Source organism: Hyla sarda, unplaced genomic scaffold (assembly GCF_029499605.1).
Source record: "Hyla sarda isolate aHylSar1 unplaced genomic scaffold, aHylSar1.hap1 scaffold_855, whole genome shotgun sequence".
Taxonomy (NCBI): domain Eukaryota; kingdom Metazoa; phylum Chordata; class Amphibia; order Anura; family Hylidae; genus Hyla; species Hyla sarda.
Genome location: NW_026610883.1, coordinates 130,001 through 152,797, shown reverse-complemented (window position 1 = coordinate 152,797; position 22,797 = coordinate 130,001). Strand labels below are relative to the sequence as shown.

Sequence of the window (22,797 nt, the reverse complement as noted above, 5' to 3'; positions counted from 1 at the left end):
TCCATCATCACCACCATCACCATCATCATCATCACCACCATCATCACCACCATCACCTCCATCATCATCATCACCATCATCACCTCCATCATCATCATCACCTCCATCATCATCATCACCTCCATCATCATCATCACCTCCATCATCATCTTCACCTCCATCATCACCTCCATCATCATCATCACCACCACCATCACCACCTCCATCATCACCACCATCACCATCACCATCATCACCTCCATCACCATCATCATCATCATCACCACCATCATCATCATCATCATCATCACCTCCAACATCATCTCCACCATCACCACCTCCATCACCATCATCATCATCACCTCCATAATCATCATCATCATCTCCACAATCATCATCACCTCCATCATCACCATCATCTCCACCATCATCACCACAATCATCATCACCTCCATCACCATCATCTCCATCATCATCATCATCATCATCACCACCATGACCTCCTTCATCATCATCATCATCATCATCATCATCACCACCATCACCTCCATCACCATCATCACCTCCATCACCATCATCACCTCCATCATTATCATCATCACCATCACCTCCATCATCATCATCATCATCACTATCACCATGATCATCATCACCACGATCATCATCACCACAATCATCATCACCATCACTTGTGCCCTGGGTCTATACAGCAGCAGGATGACCCCATCCCTCTATGTGATCAGCACCTTGTGCCCCGCCTCCTCCAGCAGGGTCTTGGTCTCCTGTACGGCTCGTCTCACACTCGGGTGCGGCAGGAAGTATCCATCAGTGTCATAGAAGCCAATGGTCAGACGCCGCCTGCTGGTAAATATCTGTAACAACAGGACAAAGTCAGGAAGTGCAGGCACCAGTGCAAGGATAGCAAAGGAAGAAGGGAAGAGGAGGAGGAAGAAGGGCGAGAGGAGGAGGAAGAGAGGAAGAAGGGCGAGAGGAGGAGGAAGAGAGGAAGAAGGGCGAGAGGAGGAGGAAGAGAAGAAGAAGGGCGAGAGAGGAAGAGGGGAAGAAGGGCGAGAGGAAGAAGGGCGAGAGGAGGAGGAAGAGGGGAAGAAGGGCGAGAGGAGGAGGAAGAGGGGAAGAAGGGCGAGAGGAGGAGGAAGAGGGGAAGAAGGGCGAGAGGAGGAGGAAGAGGGGAAGAAGGGCGAGAGGAGGAGGAAGAGGGGAAGAAGGGCGAGAGGAGGAGGAAGAGGGGAAGAAGGGCGAGAGGAGGAGGAAGAGGGGAAGAAGGGCGAGAGGAGGAGGAAGAGGGGAAGAAGGGCGAGAGGAGGAGGAAGAGAGGAAGAAGGGCGAGAGGAGGAGGAAGAGGGGAAGAAGGGCGAGAGGAGGAGGAAGAGGGGAAGAAGGGCGAGAGGAGGAGGAAGAGAGGAAGAAGGGCGAGAGGAGGAGGAAGAGGGGAAGAAGGGCGAGAGGAAGAAGGGCGAGAGGAGGAGGAAGAGATGAAGAAGGGCGAGAGGAGGAGGAAGAGGGGAAGAAGGGGCGAGAGGAGGAGGAAGAGGGGAAGAAGGGGCGAGAGGAGGAGGAAGAGAGGAAGAAGGGCGAGAGGAGGAGGAAGAGGGGGAAGAAGGGTGAGAGGAAGATGGGCGAGAGGAGGAGGAAGAGAGGAAGATGGGCGAGAGGAGGAGGAAGGGAGGAAGAATGGCGAGAGGAGGAGGAAGGGAGGAAGAATGGCGAGAGGAGGAAGAACAGAAGAAGGGCAAATGGAGGAGGAAGAGAGGAAGAAAGGCGAGAGGAGGAGGAAGAGAGGAAGAAGGGCGAATGGAGAAGGAAGAGAGGAAGAAGTGCGAACGGAGAAGGAAAAGAGGATGAAGGGCGAAAGGAGGAGGAACAGAAGAAGTAGAGCGAATGGAGGAAGAAGAGACAAGAAAGGCGAATGGAGGAGGAAGAGAGGAAGAAGGGCTAATTTAGAAGGAAGAGAGGAAGAAGGGCAAACGGAGAAGGAAGAAGGGGGAACGGAGGAGGAAGAGAGGAAGAAGGGCAAATTGAGGAGGAAGAGAGGAAAAAGAGCGAATTGAGGAGGAAGAAAGGAAGAAGGGCTTATCTAGAAGGAAGAGAGAAAGAAGGGGGATAAATGGAGGAGGAAGAGAGGAAGAAGGGGGAATGGAGGAGGAAGAGAGGAAGAAGGGGGAATGGAGGAGGAAGAAGGGCGAATAGAGGAAGTGCAGTCACCAGTACAAGGATAGCAGAGCTGAGGAGGTCATAGTGTCCCACAGGAAGTGCAGTCACCAGTACATGTATAGCAGAGCTGAGGAGGACATAGTGTCCCACAGGAAGTGCAGTCACCAGTACAAGGATAGCAGAGCTGAGGAGGTCATAGTGACCCACAGGAAGTGCAGTCACCAGTACAAGGATAGCAGAGCTGAGGAGGTCATAGTGACCCACAGCCCCACCCAGTGGTCAGAGAACAGGGAACAGTGACAGACAGCTTGGAATGATTGGACATAATACATATAAGGGACAATTACCTCATCATTGAATGGGACTGGAGGCACCGAGGGGTCGAGCTGGAAGAGGTCATCACATAAAACGGCTTTCATAAACAAGGCCAAGCTGTCCACATCCCGCGCCATCGGGCCTGGCATCGACACCGCTACAACCAGAGGAGTCTCATGAGATATGAGAGCGGGGGTCACACGAGGATACAGAGAGTGTGGGTCACACGAGGATACAGAGAGCGGGGGTCACACGAGGATACAGAGAGCGGGGGTCACACGAGGATACAGAGAGCGGGGGTCACGCGAAGATACAGAGAGCGGGGGTCACGCGAAGATACAGAGAGCGGGGGTCACGCGAGGATACAGAGAGCGGGGGTCACGCGAGGATACAGAGAGCGGGGGTCACGCGAGGATACAGAGAGCGGGGGTCACACAAGGTTACAGAGAGCGGGGGTCACACGAGGTTACAGAGAGCGGGGGTCACACGAGGATACAGAGAGCGGGGGTCACACGAGGATACAGAGAGCGGGGGTCACACGAGGATACAGAGAGCGGGGGTCACACGAGGATACAGAGAGCGGTGGTCACACGAGGATACAGAGGGTGTGGGGGGCGGCCACATGAGACTACATAGGTCACAGAAACACTTGGTGCAATGTTATTATGTGTTATGGGAGACCCCTGGGGTCATTCTACGGATAATAGAGAAGGATGGCGGCACAGACATCAGCAAAATGACCAACCTGACTTCATCCCACTGACCGGAGTAAGAAATCCAAGATCACTGAGAACAAAACAGAATGAGGGTAAACCACTACAGGAATAAGGAGAAAGAGAGGAAGAAGGGCGAGAGGAGGAGGAGGAGGAGGAGGAGGAGAGGAAGAAGGGTGAGAGGAGGAGGAGGAGGAGGAGGAGAGGAAGAAGGGCGAGAGGAGGAGGAGAGGAAGAAGGGCTAGAGGAGGAGGAGAGGAAGAAGGGCTAGAGGAGGAGGAGGAGCAGAGGAAGAAGGGCGAGAGGAGGAGGAGGAGGAGAGGAAGAAGGGTGAGAGGAGGAGGAGGAGGAGGAGGAGAGGAAGAAGGGCGAGAGGAGGAGGAGGAGCAGAGGAAGAAGGGCGAGAGGAGGAGGAGGAGAGGAAGAAGGGCTAGAGGAGGAGGAAGAGAAGGAGGAGGAGAGGAAGAAGGGCAAGAGAAGGAGGAGGAGAGGAAGAAGGGCTAGAGGAGGAGGAGGAGGAGAGGAAGAAGGGCGAGAGGAGGAGGAAGAGAAGGAGGAGGAGAGGAAGAAGGGCAAGTGAAGGAGGAGGAGAGGAAGAAGGGCAAGAGGAGGAGGAAGAGAGGAAGAAGGGCTAGAGGAGAAGGAAGAGAAGGAGGAGGAGAGGAAGAAGGGCAAGAGGAGGAGGAAGAGGAGGAGGAGGAAGAGGAGGAGGAGAGGAAGAAGGGCTAGAGGAGGAGGAAGAGAAGGAGGAGGAGAGGAAGAAGGGCTAGAGGAGGAGGAAGAGGAGGAGAGGAAGAAGGGCTAGAGGAGGAGGAAGAGGAGGAGGAGGAGAGGAAGAAGGGCGAGAGGAGGAGGAAAGGAAGAAGGGCTAGAGGAGGAGAGGAAGCAGGGCTAGAGGAGGAGGAAGAGGAGGAGGAGGAGGAGGAGAGGAAGAAGGGCGAGAGGAGGAGGAGAGGAAGAAGGGCAAGAGGAGGAGGAAGAGGAGAGGAAGAAGGACGAGAGGAGGAGGAGAGGAAGAAGGGCTAGAGGAGGAGGAGGAAGAGGAGGAGGAAGAGGAGGAGGAGAGGAAGAAGGGCGAGAGGAGGAGGAGAGGAAGAAGGGCTAGAGGAGGAGGAGAGGAAGAAGGGCTAGAGGAGGAGAGGAAGAAGGGCAAGAGGAGGAGAAAAGAGGATGAAGGGCAAGAGGACAAGGAGGAAGAGAGGAAGAAGGGCGAAAGGAGGAGGAGGAGAGGAAGAAGGGGGCGAAAGGAGGAGAAAGAGAGGAAGAAGAGCAAATGGAGGAGGAAGAGAGACAGAGAGGAAGAAGGGCAAATGGAAAAGGAACAGAAGAAGGACGAGAGGAGGAGGAAGAAAGGAAGAATGGCGAGAGAAGGAGGAACAGAAGAAGGGAAAATGGAGGAGGAAGAGAGGAACAAGGGCGAATGGAGGAGGAAGAAGGGCGAAAGGAGGAGGAGGAAGAGAAGAAGAGCAAATGGAGGAAGAAGAGAGCAAGAAGGGCGAATAGAGGAGGAACAGACGAAGAAGGGCAAATGGAGGAGGAACAGAGGAAGAAGGGGGCGAGAGGAGGAGAAAGAGGAATAAGGCCTAGAGAAGGAGTAAGAGGAGGAGAGGAAGAAGGGCAAGAGGAGGAGGAAGAGAGGAAGAAGGGCGAGAGGAGGAGGAGAGGAAGAAGGGCTAGAGGAGGAGGAAGAGAAGGAGGAGGAGAGGAGGAAGGGCAAGAGAAGGAGGAGGAGAGGAAGAAGGGCTAGAGGAGGAGGAAGAGGAGGAGGAGGAGGAGAGGAAGAAGGGCGAGAGGAGGAGACGAAGAAGGGCTAGGGGAGGTGGAGGAAGAGAAGGAGGAGGAGAGGAAGAAGGGCTAGAGGAGGAGGAAGAGAAGGAGGAGGAGAGGAAGAAGGGCTAGAGGAGGAAGAAGGGCTAGAGGAGGAGGAAGAGGAAGAGGAGGAGAGGAAGAAGGGCTAGAGGAGGAGGAAGAGGAGGAGGAGAGGAAGAAGGGCGAGAGGAGGAGGAGAGGAAGAAGGGCGAGAGGAGGAAGAGAAGGAGGAGGAGAGGAAGAAGGGCAAGAGGAGGAGGAAGAGAGGAAGAAGGGCAAGACGACGAGGAGGAAGAGAGGAAGAAGGGCGAATGGAGAAGGAAGAGAGGAGGATGGGCGAATGGAGAAGGAAGAGAGGAGGATGGGCAAATGGAGGAGGAGGATGAGAGGAAGAAGGGGGCGAGAGGAGGAGAAAGAGAGGAAGAAGAGCAAATGGAGGAGGAAGAGAGACAGAGAGGAAGAAGGGCAAATGGAAAAGGAACAGAAGAAGGACGAGAGGAGGAGGAAGAAAGGAAGAATGGCGAGAGAAGGAGGAACAGAAGAAGGGAAAATGGAGGAGGAAGAGAGGAAGAAGGGCGAATGGAGGAGGAAGAGAGGAAGAAGGGCGAAAGGAGGAGGAGGAAGAGAAGAAGAGCGAATGGAGGAAGAAGAGAGCAAGAAGGGCGAATGGAGGAGGAACAGACGAAGAAGGGCAAATGGAGGAGGAACAGAGGAAGAAGGGGGCGAGAGGAAGAGAAAGAGGAATAAGGGCTAGAGAAGGAGTAAGAGGAGGAGAGGAAGAAGGGCAAGAGGAGGGGGAAGAGAGGAAGAAGGGCTAGAGGAGGAAGAGAAGGAGGAGGAGAGGAAGAGGAGGAGGAGAGGAAGAAGGGTGAGAGGAGGAGGAGAGGAAGAAGGGCTAGAGGAGGAGGAAGAGATGGAGGAGGAGAGGAAGAAGGGCTAGAGGAGGAGGAAGAGGAAGAAGGGCTAGAGGAGGAGGAAGAGGAGGAGGAGGAGATGAAGAAGGGCGAGAGGAGGAGGAGAGGAAGAAGGGCTAGAAGAGGAGGAGGAGAGAAAGAAGGGCGAGAGGAGGAGGAGAGGAAGAAGGGATAGAGGAGGAGGAGGAGAGAAAGAAGGGCGAGAGGAGGAGGAGAGGAAGAAGGGATAGAGGAGGAGGAGGGGAGAAAGAAGGGCGAGAGGAGGAGGAGGAGAGGAAGAAGGGTGAGAGGTGGAGGAGGAGGAGGAGAGGAAGAAGGGGGCGAGAGGAGGAGAAAGAGAGGAAGAAGAGCAAATGGAGGAGGAAGAGAGACAGAGAGGAAGAAGGGCAAATGAAGAAGGACGAGAGGAGGAGGAAGAAAGGAAGAATGGCGAGAGAAGGAGGAACAGAAGAAGGGAAAATGGAGGAGGAAGAAGGGCGAATGGAGGAGGAAGAGAGGAAGAAGGGCGAAAGGAGGAGGAGGAAGAGAAGAAGAGCGAATGGAGGAAGAAGAGAGCAAGAAGGGCGAATGGAGGAGGAACAGACGAAGAAGGGCAAATGGAGGAGGAACCGAGGAAGAAGGGGGCGAGAGGAGGAGAAAGAGGAATAAGGGCTAGAGAAGGAGGAAGAGGAGGAGAGGAAGAAGGGCAAGAGGAGGAGCAAGAGAGGAAGAAGGGCGAGAGGAGGAGGAGGAGAGGAAGAAGGGCGAGAGGAGGAGAGGAAGAAGGGTGAGAGGAGGAGGAGGAGTAGGAAGAGAGGAAGAAGAGCGGGAGGAGGAGGAAGAGGAGGAGAGGAAGAAGGGCAAGAGGAGGAGGAAGAGCAGAAGAATGGTGAGAGTGAGAGGAGAGGAAGAAGGGCAAGAGGAGGAGGAAGAGAGGAAGAAGGGTGAGAGGAGGAGGAGAGGAAGAAGGGCGAGAGGAGGAGGAGAGGAAGAAGGGCAAGAGGAGGAGGAGAGGGAGAAGGGCGCGAGAGGGGGAGGAAGAAAGGAGGAGCAACAGAAGAAGAAGAGCGAATGGAGGAAGAAGAGAGCAAGAAGGGCGAATGGAGGAGGAGAGGAAGAAAGGTGAGAGGAGAAGGAAAAGAGGAAGAAGGGTGAATGGAGAAGGAAGAGAGGAAGAAGGGCGAAAGGAGGAGAAACAGAAGAAGGAGAACGAATGGAGGAAGAAGAGAGCAACAAGGGCGATTGGAGGAGGAAGAGAGCAAGAAGGGAAAATGGAGGAGGAAGAGAGGAAGAAGGGGGTGAGAGGAGGAGAAAGAGAGGAAGAAGAGCAAATGGAACAGGAACAGAAGAAGGACGAGAGGAGGAGGAAGAAAGGAAGAATGGCGAGAGGAGGAGGAACAGAAGAAGGGAAAATAGAGGAGGAAGAAGGGCAAATGGAGGAGGAACAGAAGAAGAAGGGCAAATGGAGGAGGAAGAGAGGAAGAAGGGGGCGAGAGGAGGAGAAAGAGAGGAAGAAGGGCAAATGGAAAAGGAACAGAAGAAGGATGAATGGAGGAGGGAGAGAGGAAGAATGGCGAGAGGAAGAGGAAAAAGGGCAAGAGGAGGAGAAACAGAAGAAGGGCAAATGAAGGAGGAAGAGAGGAAGAAGGGCTAATTTAGAAGGAAGAGAGGAAGAAGGGCAAAGGAAGAAGGGAGAAGGGAGGAAGAAGGGGGAACGGAGGAGGAAGAGAGGAAAAAAGGCAAATGGAGGGGGAAGAGAGGAAGAAGGGCAAATGGATAAGGAACAGAAGAAGGACGCATGGAGGAGGGAAAGAGGAAGAAGGGCGAATGGAGAAGGAAGAGAGGAAGAAAGGCGAATGGAGAATGAAGAGAGGAAGAAGGGCGAATGGAGAACGAAGAGAGGAAGAAGGGCGAATGGAGAACGAAGAGAGGAAGATGGGTGAAAAGAGGAGGAAGAGAGGAAAAAGAGCGAATTGAGGAGGAAGAAAGGAAGAAGGGCTTATTTAGAAGGGAGAGAGGAAGAAGGGGGCAAATGGAGGAGGAAGAAGGGTGAATGGAGGGGGAAGAAGGATGAGAGGAGGAGGAAGAGAGGAGGAGGAGGCAAAGAGAAAGGAGGAAGAAGTGTGAGAGGAGGAGGAAGAGAGGCGAGAGGAGGAAGAGAGGAAGTAGGGTGAGAGGAAGAGGAAGAGAGGAAGAAGGGTGAGAGGAGGAGGAAGAGGAGGAGAGGAAGAAGGGCTAGAGGAGGAGGAAGAGGAGGAGGAGGAGAGGAAGAAGGGCGAGAGGAGGAGGAGAGGAAGAAGGGCTAGAAGAGGAGAGGAAGCAGGGCTAGAGGAGGAGGAAGAGAAGGAGGAGGAGAGGAAGAAGGGTGAGAGGAGGAGGAGGAGAGGAAGAAGGGCGAGAGGAGGAGGAGAGGAAGAAGCGCTAGAGGAGGAGGAAGAGGAGGAGGAGAGAAAGAAGGGCGAGAGGAGGAGGAGAGGAAGAAGGGATAGAGGAGGAGGAGAGGAAGAAGGGCTAGAGGAGGAGGAAGAGAAGGAGGAGGAGAGGAAGAAGGGCAAGAGGAGGAGAAAAGAGGAAGAAGGGCGAGAGGACGAGGAGGAAGAGAGGAAGAAGGGCGAATGGAGAAGGAAGAGAGGAAGAAGGGCGAAAGGAGGAGGAAGAGAGAAAGAAGGGCAAATGGAGGAGGAGGAGGAGAGGAAGAAGGGGGCGAGAGGAGGAGAAAGAGAGGAAGAAGAGCAAATGGAGGAGGAAGAGAGACAGAGAGGAAGAAGGGCAAATGAAGAAGGACGAGAGGAGGAGGAAGAAAGGAAGAATGGCGAGAGAAGGAGGAACAGAAGAAGGGCGAATGGAGGAGGAAGAGAGGAAGAAGGGCGAAAGGAGGAGGAGGAAGAGAAGAAGAGCGAATGGAGGAAGAAGAGAGCAAGAAGGGCGAATGGAGGAGGAACAGACGAAGAAGGGCAAATGGAGGAGGAACCGAGGAAGAAGGGGGCGAGAGGAGGAGAAAGAGGAATAAGGGCTAGAGAAGGAGGAAGAGGAGGAGCAAGAGAGGAAGAAGGGCGAGAGGAGGAGGAGGAGAGGAAGAAGGGCGAGAGGAGGAGAGGAAGAAGGGCGAGAGGAGGAGGAGGAGGAAGAGAGGAAGAAGAGCGGGAGGAGGAGGAAGAGGAGGAGAGGAAGAAGGGCAAGAGGAGGAGGAAGAGCAGAAGAATGGTGAGAGTGAGAGGAGAGGAAGAAGGGCAAGAGGAGGAGGAAGAGAGGAAGAAGGGTGAGAGGAGGAGGAGAGGAAGAAGGGCAAGAGGAGGAGGAGAGGAAGAAGGGCAAGAGGAGGAGGAGAGGGAGAAGGGCGCGAGAGGGGGAGGAAGAAAGGAGGAGCAACAGAAGAAGAAGAGCGAATGGAGGAAGAAGAGAGCAAGAAGGGCGAATGGAGGAGGAGAGGAAGAAAGGTGAGAGGAGAAGGAAAAGAGGAAGAAGGGCGAAGTGAGAAGGAAGAGAGGAAGAAGGGTGAAAGGAGGAGAAACAGAAGAAGGAGAACGAATGGAGGAAGAAGAGAGCAACAAGGGCGATTGGAGGAGGAAGAGAGGAAGAAGGGCAAATGGAGGAGGAAGAGAGGAAGAAGGGGGTGAGAGGAGGAGAAAGAGAGGAAGAAGAGCAAATGGAAAAGGAACAGAAGAAGGACGAGAGGAGGAGGAAGAATGGCGAGAGGAGGAGGAACAGAAGAAGGGAAAATAGCGGAGGAAGAAGGGCAAATGGAGGAGGAACAGAAGAAGAAGGGCAAATGGAGGAGGAAGAGAGGAAGAAGGGGGCGAGAGGAGGAGAAAGAGAGGAAGAAGGGCAAATGGAAAAGGAACAGAAGAAGGATGAATGGAGGAGGGAGAGAGGAAGAATGGTGAGAGGAAGAGGAAAAAGGGCAAGAGGAGGAGAAACAGAAGAAGGGCAAATGAAGGAGGAAGAGAGGAAGAAGGGCTAATTTAGAAGGAAGAGAGGAAGAAGGGCAAAGGAAGAAGGGAGAAGGGAGGAAGAAGGGGGAACGGAGGAGGAAGAGAGGAAAAAAGGCAAATGAGGGGGAAGAGAGGAAGAAGGGCAAATGGATAAGGATCAGAAGAAGGACGCATGGAGGAGGGAAAGAGGAAGAAGGGCGAATGGAGAAGGAAGAGAGGAAGAAGGGCGAATGGAGAACGAAGAGAGGAAGAAGGGTGAAAAGAGGAGGAAGAGAGGAAAAAGAGCGAATTGAGGAGGAAGAAAGGAAGAAGGGCTTATTTAGAAGGGAGAGAGGAAGAAGGGGGCAAATGGAGGAGGAAGAAGGGTGAATGGAGGGGGAAGAAGGATGAGAGGAGGAGGAAGAGAGGAGGAGGAGGCAAAGAGAAAGGAGGAAGAAGTGTGAGAGGAGGAGGAAGAGAGGCGAGAGGAGGAAGAGAGGAAGTAGGGTGAGAGGAAGAGGAAGAGAGGAAGAAGGGTGAGAGGAGGAGGAAGAGGAGGAGAGGAAGAAGGGCTAGAGGAGGAGGAAGAGGAGGAGGAGGAGAGGAAGAAGGGCGAGAGGAGGAGGAGAGGAAGAAGGGCTAGAAGAGGAGAGGAAGCAGGGCTAGAGGAGGAGGAAGAGAAGGAGGAGGAGAGGAAGAAGGGTGAGAGGAGGAGGAGGAGGAGAGGAAGAAGGGCGAGAGGAGGAGGAGAGAAAGAAGCGCTAGAGGAGGAGGAGGAGAGAAAGAAGGGCGAGAGGAGGAGGAGAGGAAGAAGGGATAAAGGAGGAGGAGAGGAAGAAGGGCTAGAGGAGGAGGAAGAGAAGGAGGAGGAGAGGAAGAAGGGCAAGAGGAGGAGAAAAGAGGAAGAAGGGCGAGAGGACGAGGAGGAAGAGAGGAAGAAGGGCGAATGGAGAAGGAAGAGAGGAAGAAGGGCAAAAGGAGGAGGAAGAGAGGAAGAAGGGCAAATGGAGGAGGAACCGAGGAAGAAGGGGGCGAGAGGAGGAGAAAGAGGAATAAGGGCTAGAGAAGGAGGAAGAGGAGGAGAGGAAGAAGGGCAAGAGGAGGAGCAAGAGAGGAAGAAGGGCGAGAGGAGGAGGAGGAGAGGAAGAAGGGCGAGAGGAGGAGAGGAAGAAGGGCGAGAGGAGGAGGAGGAGGAGGAAGAGAGGAAGAAGAGCGGGAGGAGGAGGAAGAGGAGGAGAGGAAGAAGGGCAAGAGGAGGAGGAAGAGCAGAAGAATGGTGAGAGTGAGAGGAGAGGAAGAAGGGCAAGAGGAGGAGGAAGAAAGGAAGAAGGGTGAGAGGAGGAGGAGAGGAAGAAGGGCGAGAGGAGGAGGAGAGGAAGAAGGGCAAGAGGAGGAGGAGAGGGAGAAGGGCGTGAGAGGGGGAGGAAGAAAGGAGGAGCAACAGAAGAAAAAGAGCGAATGGAGGAAGAAGAGAGCAAGAAGGGCGAATGGAGGATGAGAGGAAGAAAGGTGAGAGGAGAAGGAAAAGAGGAAGAAGGGCGAATGGAGAAGGAAGAGAGGAAGAAGGGCGAAAGGAGGAGAAACAGAAGAAGGAGAACGAATGGAGGAAGAAGAGAGCAACAAGGGCGATTGGAGGAGGAAGAGAGGAAGAAGGGCAAATGGAGGAGGAAGAGAGGAAGAAGGGGGTGAGAGGAGGAGAAAGAGAGGAAGAAGAGCAAATGGAACAGGAACAGAAGAAGGACGAGAGGAGGAGGAAGAAAGGAAGAATGGCGAGAGGAGGAGGAACAGAAGAAGGGAAAATAGAGGAGGAAGAAGGGCAAATGGAGGAGGAACAGAAGAAGAAGGGCAAATGGAGGAGGAAGAGAGGAAGAAGGGGGCGAGAGGAGGAGAAAGAGAGGAAGAAGGGCAAATGGAAAAGGAACAGAAGAAGGATGAATGGAGGAGGGAGAGAGAAGGAATGGCGAGAGGAAGAGGAAAAAGGGCAAGAGGAGGAGAAACAGAAGAAGGGCAAATGAAGGAGGAAGAGAGGAAGAAGGGCTAATTTAGAAGGAAGAGAGGAAGAAGGGCAAAGGAAGAAGGGAGGAAGAAGGGGGAACGGAGGAGGAAGAGAGGAAAAAAGGCAAATGGAGGGGGAAGAGAGGAAGAAGGGCAAATGGATAAGGAACAGAAGAAGGACGAATGGAGGAGGGAAAGAGGAAGAAGGGCGAATGGAGAAGGAAGAGAGGAAGAAGGGCGAATGGAGAACGAAGAGAGGAAGAAGGGCGAATGGAGAAGGAAGAGAGGAAGAAGGGTGAAAAGAGGAGGAAGAGAGGAAAAAGAGCGAATTGAGGAGGAAGAAAGGAAGAAGGGCTTATTTAGAAGGGAGAGAGGAAGAAGGGGGGCAAATGGAGGAGGAAGAAGGGTGAATGGAGGGGGAAGAAGGATGAGAGGAGGAGAAAGAGAGGAGGAGGAGGCAAAGAGAAAGGAGGAAGAAGGGTGAGAGGAGGAGGAAGAGAGGCGAGAGGAGGAAGAGAGGAAGTAGGGTGAGAGGAAGAGGAAGAGAGGAAGAAGGGTGAGAGGAGGAGGAAGAGAGGAAGAAGGGTGAAAGGAGGAGGAGGAAGAGAGGAAGAAGGGCGAGAGGAGGAGGAGAGGAAGGAGGGCGAGAGGAGGAGGAAGAGAGGAAGAAGGTCGAGAGGAGGAGGAGTAAGAAGGGCGAGAGGAGGAGGAAGAGAAGAAGAGCAAATGGAGAAGGAAGAGAGGAACAAGAGCAATTGGAGAAGGAAGAAGGGCAAATGGAGGAAGAAGAGAGGAAGAAGGGCGAGATGAGGAGGAGGAGGAGGAGGAGGAGAGGAAGGAGGGCGAGAGGAGGAGGAAGAGATGAAGAAGGGCGAGAGGAGGAGGAGAGGAAGAAGAGCAAGAGGAGGAGGAAGAGGAGAGGAAGAAGGGCGAAAGGAGGAGGAGGAGAGGAAGAAGGGTGAAAGGAGGAGGAAGAAAGGAAGAAGGGGGAATGGAGGGGGAAGAAGGGCAAATGGAGGGGGAAGAGAGGAAGAAGGGGGAATGGAGGGGGAAGAAGGGTGAGAGGAGGAGGAAGAGAGGTGAGAGGAGGAGGAGGCAAAGAAAAAGGAGGAAGAAGGGTGAAAGGAGGAGGAAGTAGGGCGAGAAGAGGAGTAAGAAGAGAGGAAGAAGGGCAAGAGGAAGAAGGGCTAGAGGAGGAGGAAGAAGGGCTAGAGGAGGAGGAAGAAGGGCGAGAGGAAGAAGGGCGAGAGGAGGAGGAAGAAGGGCGAGAGGAGGAGGAAGAAGAGCGAGAGGAAGAAGGGCGAGAGGAGGAGGAAGAAGGGCGAGAGGAAGAAGGGCGAGAGGAGGAGGAAGAAGGGCGAGAGGAAGAAGGGCGAGAGGAGGAGGAAGAAGGGCGAGAGGAAGAAGGGCGAGAGGAGGAGGAAGAAGGGCGAGAGGAAGAAGGGCGAGAGGAGGAGGAAGAAGGGCGAGAGGAAGAAGGCCGAGAGGAGGAGGAAGAAGGGCGAGAGGAAGAAGGGCGAGAGGAAGAAGGGCGAGAGGAAGAAGGCCGAGAGGAAGAAGGGCGAGAGGAAGAATGGCGAGAGGAAGAAGGGCGAGAGGAAGAAGGGCAAGAGGAGGAGGAATAAGGGCGAGAAGAGGAGGAAGAAGGGCGAGAGGAGGAGAAAGGGAGGAAAAAGGGCGAGAGGAGGAGAAAGGGAGGAAGAAGGGCGAGAGGAAGAGGGGACACCAGTAACATCCCCTACACGCCCGACACCAGTAACATCCCCTACACGCCCGACACCAGTAACATCACCTACATCAGTAACATCCCCTACACCAGTAACATCCCCTACACCAGTAACATCCCCTACACCAGTAACATCCCCTACACCAGTAACATCCCCTACATCAGTAACATCCCCTACACCAGTAACATCCCCTACATCAGTAACATCCCCTACACCAGTAACATCCCCTACACCAGTAACATCCCCTACATCAGTAACATCCCCTACACCAGTAACATCCCCTACACCAGTAACATCCCCTACACCAGTAACATCCCCTACATCAGTAACATCCCCTACATCAGTAACATCCCCTACACCAGTAACATCCCCTACATCAGTAACATCCCCTACACCAGTAACATCCCCTACATCAGTAACATCCCCTACACCAGTAACATCCCCTACATCAGTAACATCCCCTACACCAGTAACATCCCCTACATCAGTAACATCCCCTACACCAGTAACATCCCCTACACCAGTAACATCCCCTACATCAGTAACATCCCCTACACCAGTAACATCCCCTACACCAGTAACATCCCCTACACCAGTAACATCCCCTACATCAGTAACATCCCCTACATCAGTAACATCCCCTACACCAGTAACATCCCCTACACGCCCGACACCAGTAACATCCCCTACACCAGTAACATCCCCTACACCAGTAACATCCCCTACATCAGTAACATCCCCTACATCAGTAACATCCCCTACACCAGTAACATCCCCTACACCAGTAACATCCCCTACACCAGTAACATCCCCTACATCAGTAACATCCCCTACACCAGTAACATCCCCTACACGCCCGACACCAGTAACATCCCCTACACCAGTAACATCCCCTACACCAGTAACATCCCCTACATCAGTAACATCCCCTACATCAGTAACATCCCCTACATCAGTAACATCCCCTACACCAGTAACATCCCCTACATCAGTAACATCCCCTACACCAGTCACATCCCCTACATCAGTAACATCCCCTACATCAGTAACATCCCCTACATCAGTAACATCCCCTACATCAGTAACATCCCCTACACCAGTAACATCCCCTACACCAGTAACATCCCCTACATCAGTAACATCCCCTACACCAGTAACATCCCCTACATCAGTAACATCCCCTACACCAGTCACATCCCCTACATCAGTAACATCCCCTACATCAGTAACATCCCCTACACGCCCGACACCAGTAACATCCCCTACACCAGTAACATCCCCTACATCAGTAACATCCCCTTGTTACGCCGAGCGCTCCGGGTCCCCGCTCCTCCCCGGAGCGCTCGCTACACTCTCCTCACTGCAGCGCTCCGGTCAGATCCACTGACCCGGGGCGCTGCGATATCGCCTCCAGCCGGGATGCGATTCGCGATGCGGGTAGCGCCCGCTCGCGATGCGCACCCCGGCTCCCGTACCTGACTCGCTCTCCGTCGGTCCTGTCCCGGCGCGCGCGGCCCCGCTCCCTAGGGCGTGCGCGCGCCGGGTCTTTGCGATTTAAAGGGCCACTGCGCCGCTGATTGGCGCAGTGGTTCCAATTAGTGTGTTCACCTGTGCACTCCCTATGTATACCTCACTTCCCCTGCACTCCCTTGCCGGATCTTGTTGCCATCGTGCCAGTGAAAGCGTTTCCTTGTGTGTTCCTAGCCTGTGTTCCAGACCTCCTGCCGTTGCCCCTGACTACGATCCTTGCTGCCTGCCCCGACCTTCTGCTACGTCCGACCTTGCTTCTGTCTACTCCCTTGTACCGCGCCTATCTTCAGCAGCCAGAGAGGTTGAGCCGTTGCTAGTGGATACGACCTGGTCACTACCGCCGCAGCAAGACCATCCCGCTTTGCGGCGGGCTCTGGTGAAAACCAGTAGTTACTTAGAACCGATCCACTAGCACGGTCCACGCCAATCCCTCTCTGGCACAGAGGATCCGCTACCTGCCAGCCGGCATCGTGACAGTAGATCCGGCCATGGATCCCGCTGAAGTTCCTCTGCCAGTTGTCGCTGACCTCACCACGGTGGTCGCCCAGCAGTCACAACAGATAGCGCAACAAGGCCAACAGCTGTCTCAACTGACCGTGATGCTACAGCAGCTACTACCACAGCTTCAGCAATCATATCCTCCGCCAGCTCCTGCACCTCCTCCGCAGCGAGTGGCCGCTTCTGGTCTTCGACTATCCTTGCCGGATAAATTTGATGGGGACTCTAAGTTTTGCCGTGGCTTTCTTTCCCAATGTTCCCTGCACTTGGAGATGATGTCGGACCAGTTCCCCACTGAAAGGTCTAAGGTGGCTTTCGTAGTCAGCCTTCTGTCTGGAAAAGCCCTGTCTTGGGCCACACCGCTCTGGGACCGCAATGACCCCGTCACTGCCTCTGTACACTCCTTCTTCTCGGAAATTCGAAGTGTCTTTGAGGAACCTGCCCGAGCCTCTTCTGCTGAGACTGCCCTGCTGAACCTGGTCCAAGGTAATTCTTCCGTTGGCGAGTATGCCGTACAATTCCGTACTCTTGCTTCAGAATTATCCTGGAATAATGAGGCCCTCTGCGCGACCTTTAAAAAAGGCCTATCCAGCAACATTAAAGATGTTCTGGCCGCACGAGAAATCCCTGCTAACCTACATGAACTCATTCACCTAGCCACTCGCATTGACATGCGTTTTTCCGAAAGGCGTCAGGAGCTCCGCCAGGATATGGACTCTGTTCGCACGAGGCGTTTCTTCTCCCCGGCTCCTCTCTCCTCTGGTCCCCTGCAATCTGTTCCTGTGCCTCCCGCCGTGGAGGCTATGCAGGTCGACCGGTCTCGCCTGACACCTCAAGAGAGGACACGACGCCGCATGGAGAATCTCTGCCTGTACTGTGCCAGTACCGAACACTTCCTGAAGGATCGTCCTATCCGTCCTCCCCGCCTGGAAAGACGTACGCTGACTCCGCACAAAGGTGAGACAGTCCTTGATGTCTACTCTGCTTCTCCACGTCTTACTGTGCCTGTGCGGATATCTGCCTCTGCCTTCTCCTTCTCTACTATGGCCTTCTTGGACTCCGGATCTGCAGGAAATTTTATTTTGGCCTCTCTCGTCAACAGGTTCAACATCCCGGTGACCAGTCTCGCCAGACCCCTCTACATCAATTGTGTAAACAATGAAAGATTGGACTGTACCATACGTTTCCGCACGGAGCCCCTTCTAATGTGCATCGGATCTCATCACGAGAGGATTGAACTTTTGGTCCTCCCCAATTGCACCTCGGAAATTCTCCTTGGACTTCCCTGGCTTCAACTTCATTCCCCAACCCTGGACTGGTCCACTGGGGAGATCAAGAGTTGGGGTCCCTCTTGTTCCAAGGACTGCCTAAAACCGGTTCCCAGTAACCCTTGCCGTGACTCTGTGGTTCCTCCTGTAACCGGTCTCCCTAAGGCCTATATGGACTTTGCGGATGTTTTTTGCAAAAAACAAGCTGAGACTCTACCTCCTCACAGGCCTTATGATTGTCCGATCGACCTCCTCCCGGGCACTACTCCACCCCGGGGCAGAATTTATCCTCTGTCCGCCCCAGAGACTCTTGCCATGTCTGAATACGTCCAGGAAAATTTAAAAAAGGGCTTTATCCGTAAATCCTCCTCTCCTGCCGGAGCCGGATTTTTCTTTGTGTCTAAAAAGGATGGCTCTCTACGTCCTTGCATTGACTACCGCGGTCTTAATAAAATCACGGTTAAGAACCGCTACCCCCTACCCCTCATCTCTGAACTCTTTGATCGCCTCCAAGGTGCCCACATCTTTACCAAACTGGACTTAAGAGGTGCTTATAATCTCATCCGCATCAGAGAGGGGGATGAATGGAAAACGGCATTTAACACCAGAGATGGACACTTTGAGTATCTGGTCATGCCCTTTGGCCTGTGCAACGCCCCTGCCGTCTTCCAAGACTTTGTTAATGAAATTTTTCGTGATCTCTTATACTCCTGTGTTGTTGTATATCTGGACGATATCCTGATTTTTTCTGCCAATCTAGAAGAACACCGCCAGCATGTCCGTATAGTTCTTCAGAGACTTCGTGACAATCAACTCTATGCCAAAATAGAGAAATGTCTGTTTGAATGCCAATCTCTTCCTTTTCTAGGATACTTGGTCTCTGGCCAGGGACTACAAATGGATCCAGACAAACTCTCTGCCGTTCTAGATTGGCCACGCCCCTCAGGACTCCGTGCTATCCAACGTTTTTTGGGGTTCGCCAATTATTACAGGCAATTTATTCCACACTTTTCCACCGTTGTGGCTCCTATCGTGGCTTTAACCAAAAAAAATGCCGACCCCAAGTCTTGGCCTCCTCAAGCGGAAGACGCCTTTAAACGGCTCAAGTCTGCCTTTTCTTCGGCTCCTGTGCTCTCCAGACCTGACCCATCTAAACCCTTCCTATTGGAGGTTGATGCCTCCTCAGTGGGAGCTGGAGCTGTCCTTCTACAAAAAAATTCTTCCGGGCATGCTGTTACTTGTGGTTTTTTTTCTAGGACCTTCTCTCCGGCGGAGAGGAACTACTCCATCGGGGATCGAGAGCTTCTAGCCATTAAATTAGCACTTGAGGAATGGAGGCATCTGCTGGAGGGATCAAGATTTCCTGTTATTATTTACACCGATCACAAGAACCTCTCCTACCTCCAGTCTGCCCAACGGCTGAATCCTCGCCAGGCCAGGTGGTCTCTGTTCTTTGCCCGATTTAATTTTGAAATTCACTTTCGGCCTGCCGATAAGAACATTAGGGCCGATGCTCTCTCTCGTTCCTCGGATGCTTCTGAAGTTGAACTTTCTCCGCAACACATCATTCCTCCTGACTGCCTGATTTCCACTTCTCCTGCCTCCATCAGGCAAACTCCTCCAGGAAAGACCTTCGTTTCTCCACGCCAACGCCTCGGAATCCTCAAATGGGGTCACTCCTCCCATCTCGCAGGTCATGCGGGTATCAAGAAATCTGTGCAACTCATCTCCCGCTTCTATTGGTGGCCGACTCTGGAGACGGATGTTGTGGACTTTGTGCGAGCCTGCACTATCTGTGCCCGGGATAAGACTCCTCGCCAGAAGCCCGCTGGTTTTCTTCATCCTCTGCCTGTCCCCGAACAGCCTTGGTCTCTGATTGGTATGGATTTTATTACTGACTTACCCCCTTCCCGTGGCAACACTGTTGTTTGGGTGGTCGTTGATCGATTCTCCAAAATGGCACATTTCATCCCTCTTCCTGGTCTTCCTTCAGCGCCTCAATTGGCTAAACAATTTTTTGTACACATTTTTCGTCTTCACGGGTTGCCTACGCAGATCGTCTCGGATAGAGGCGTCCAATTCGTGTCTAAATTCTGGAGGGCTCTCTGTAAACAACTCAAGATTAAATTAAACTTTTCTTCTGCATATCATCCTCAATCCAATGGACAAGTAGAAAGAATTAACCAAGTCCTGGGTGATTATTTACGACATTTTGTTTCTTCCCGCCAGGATGACTGGGCAGATCTTCTACCATGGGCCGAATTCTCGTATAACTTCAGAGTCTCTGAATCTTCCTCCAAATCCCCATTTTTCGTGGTGTACGGCCGTCACCCTCTTCCCCCCCTCCCTACCCCCTTGCCCTCTGGTCTGCCCGCTGTGGATGAAATTTCTCGTGATCTTTCCATCATATGGAAAGAGACCCAAAATTCTCTCTTACAGGCTTCATCACGCATGAAGAAGTTTGCGGATAGGAAAAGAAGAGCTCCTCCCATTTTTTCTCCTGGAGACAAGGTATGGCTCTCCGCTAAATATGTCCGCTTCCGTGTCCCTAGCTACAAGTTGGGACCACGCTATCTTGGTCCTTTCAAAATTTTGTGCCAGATTAATCCTGTCTCTTACAAACTTCTTCTTCCTCCTTCTCTTCGTATTCCTAATGCCTTTCACGTTTCTCTTCTTAAACCACTTATCATCAACCGTTTCTCTCCCAAATCTGTTCCCCCCACTCCTGTTTCCGGCTCCTCGGACATCTTCTCCGTCAAAGAGATTCTGGCATCTAAAAAGGTCAGAGGGAAAAACTTTTTTTTAGTGGACTGGGAGGGTTGTGGTCCAGAAGAGAGATCCTGGGAACCTGAGGACAATATCCTAGACAAAAGTCTGCTCCTCAGGTTCTCAGGCTCTAAGAAGAGGGGGAGACCCAAGGGGGGGGGTACTGTTACGCCGAGCGCTCCGGGTCCCCGCTCCTCCCCGGAGCGCTCGCTACACTCTCCTCACTGCAGCGCTCCGGTCAGATCCACTGACCCGGGGCGCTGCGATATCGCCTCCAGCCGGGATGCGATTCGCGATGCGGGTAGCGCCCGCTCGCGATGCGCACCCCGGCTCCCGTACCTGACTCGCTCTCCGTCGGTCCTGTCCCGGCGCGCGCGGCCCCGCTCCCTAGGGCGCGCGCGCGCCGGGTCTTTGCGATTTAAAGGGCCACTGCGCCGCTGATTGGCGCAGTGGTTCCAATTAGTGTATTCACCTGTGCACTTCCCTATATCACCTCACTTCCCCTGCACTCCCTCGCCGGATCTTGTTGCCATTGTGCCAGTGAAAGCGTTTCCTTGTGTGTTCCTAGCCTGTGTTCCAGACCTCCTGCCGTTGCCCCTGACTACGATCCTTGCTGCCTGCCCCGACCTTCTGCTACGTCCGACCTTGCTTCTGTCTACTCCCTTGTACCGCGCCTATCTTCAGCAGCCAGAGAGGTTGAGCCGTTGCTAGTGGATACGACCTGGTCACTACCGCCGCAGCAAGACCATCCCGCTTTGCGGCGGGCTCTGGTGAAAACCAGTAGTGACTTAGAACCGATCCACTAGCACGGTCCACGCCAATCCCGCTCTGGCACAGAGGATCCACTACCTGCCAGCCGGCATCGTGACACCCCTACATCAGTAACATCCCCTACACCAGTAACATCCCCTACACCAGTAACATCCCCTACACGCCCGACACCAGTAACATCCCCTACACGCGCGACACCAGTAACATCACCTACACGCCCGACACCAGTAACATCACCTACACGCGCGACACCAGTAACATCACCTACAAGCGCGACACCAGTAACATCACCTACACGTGCGACACCAGTAACATCCCCTACACGCGCGACACCAGTAACATCCCCTACACGCCCGACACCAGTAACATCCCCTACACACCCGACACCAGTAACATCCCCTACACGCGCGACACCAGTAACATCCCCTACACGCGCGACACCAGTAACATCCCCTAGATTTGTGAAAACTCATCAGAGACTTAATAGAAATTATAGATCCCCCATCATTAATTACTGATCCACCCATCATTAATTACTGATCCCCCCATCATTAATCACTGATCCCCCCATCATTAATCACTGATCCCCCCCATCATTAATCACTGATCCCCCCATCATTAATCACTGATCCCCCCATCATTAATCACTGATCCCCCCATCATTAATTACTGATCCACCCATCATTAATCACTGATCCCCCCATCATTAATCACTGATCCCCCCCATCATTAATCACTGATCCCCCCATCATTAATTACTGATCCACCCATCATTAATTACTGATCCCCCCATCATTAATCACTGATCCCCCCATCATTAATCAATGATCCCCCCATCATTAATCACTGATCCCCCCATCATTAATCACTGATCCCCCATCATTAATTACTGATCCCCCCATCATTAATTACTGATCCCCCCATCATTAATCACTGATCCCCCCCATCATTAATTACTGATCCACCCATCATTAATTACTGATCCCCCCATCATTAATCACTGATCCCCCCATCATTAATTACTGATCCACCCATCATTAATTACTGATCCACCCATCATTAATCACTGATCCCCCCATCATTAATTACTGATCCACCCATCATTAATTACTGATCCCCCCATCATTAATCACTGATCCCCCCCATCATTAATCACTGATCCCCCCATCATTAATCAATGATCCCCCCATCATTAATCACTGATCCCCCCATCATTAATCACTGATCCCCCCATCATTAATCACTGATCCCCCCATCATTAATCACTGATCCCCCCATCATTAATCACTGATTCCCCCATCATTAATCACTGATCCCCCCATCATTAATTACTGATCCACCCATCATTAATTACTGATCCCCCCATCATTAATCACTGATCCCCCCATCATTAATCACTGATCCCCCCATCATTAATCACTGATCCCCCCCCATTATCTCACCTCAGGCGTTCCCCAGAAGGCTTCAGTCCACAGATCCCACAGAAGCTGCTCGGCATCCGGATACTTCCCAGGACATCAGTGCCCACACCCAGAATAGCGCCCCCCGCTGCGATCAGAGCGCCCTCCCCCCCGCTGGAGCCCCCACATGTCTTCTTATGGTTGTGGGGGTTCAGGGTCTGACCGAAAATGGAGTTACTGCAGTCAAAGCTGGAAAAGAAATCAGGACACACCCTGAGGACTGAGACCCCAGCAGAATAGTGAGTGCAACTATGGAGGATAAGACATGATGTAACAGCAGAATAGTGAGTGCAACTATGGAGGATAAAATGTGATGTAACAGCAGAATAGTGAGTGCAACTATGGAGGATAAGACATGATGTAACAGCAGAATAGTGAGTGCAACTATGGAGGATAAGATGTGATGTAACAGCAGAATAGTGAGTGCAACTATGGAGGATAAGATGTGATGTAACAGCAGAATAGTGAGTGCAGCTCTGGAGGATAAGACATGATGTAACAGCAGAATAGTGAGTGCAGCTCTGGAGGTAAGATATGATGTAACAGCAGAATAGTGAGTGCAGCTCTGGAGGATAAGACATGCTGTAACAGCAGAATAGTGAGTGCAGCTCTGGAGGATAAGACATGGTGTAACAACAGAATAGTGAGTGCAGCTCTGGAGGATAATTCATGATGTAACAGCAGAATAGTGAGTGCAGCTCTGGAGGATAAGACATGGTGTAACAGCAGAATAGTGAGTGCAGCTCTGGAGGATAATTCATGATGTAACAGCAGAATAGTGAGTGCAGCTCTGGAGGATAATTCATGATGTAACAGCAGAATAGTGAGTGCAGCTCTGGAGGATAAGACATGGTGTAACAGCAGAATAGTGAGTGCAGCTCTGGAGGATAATTCATGATGTAACAGCAGAATAGTGAGTGCAGCTCTGGAGGATAATTCATGATGTAACAGCAGAATAGTGAGTGCAGCTCTGGAGGATAAGACATGGTG

The 22,797-nt window shown here is 52.7% G+C and overlaps 1 protein-coding gene across 2 annotated transcripts in view; it reads right to left on the bottom strand.

Moving 5' to 3' along the window:
- Positions 1-725: 725 nt before the first annotated feature.
- Positions 726-22,797, bottom strand: part of LOC130347930 (vitamin D3 hydroxylase-associated protein-like) — a gene marked incomplete at its 3' end in the record, with an annotated part of 52,749 nt that continues 30,677 nt past the window's right edge. For both annotated transcript variants that reach the window (XM_056554673.1, XM_056554674.1), the window contains 4 exon segments: positions 726-851; positions 2,499-2,623; positions 3,212-3,252; positions 21,790-21,996. In XM_056554673.1, the coding sequence (XP_056410648.1) occupies positions 726-851; positions 2,499-2,623; positions 3,212-3,252; positions 21,790-21,996 (499 nt within the window).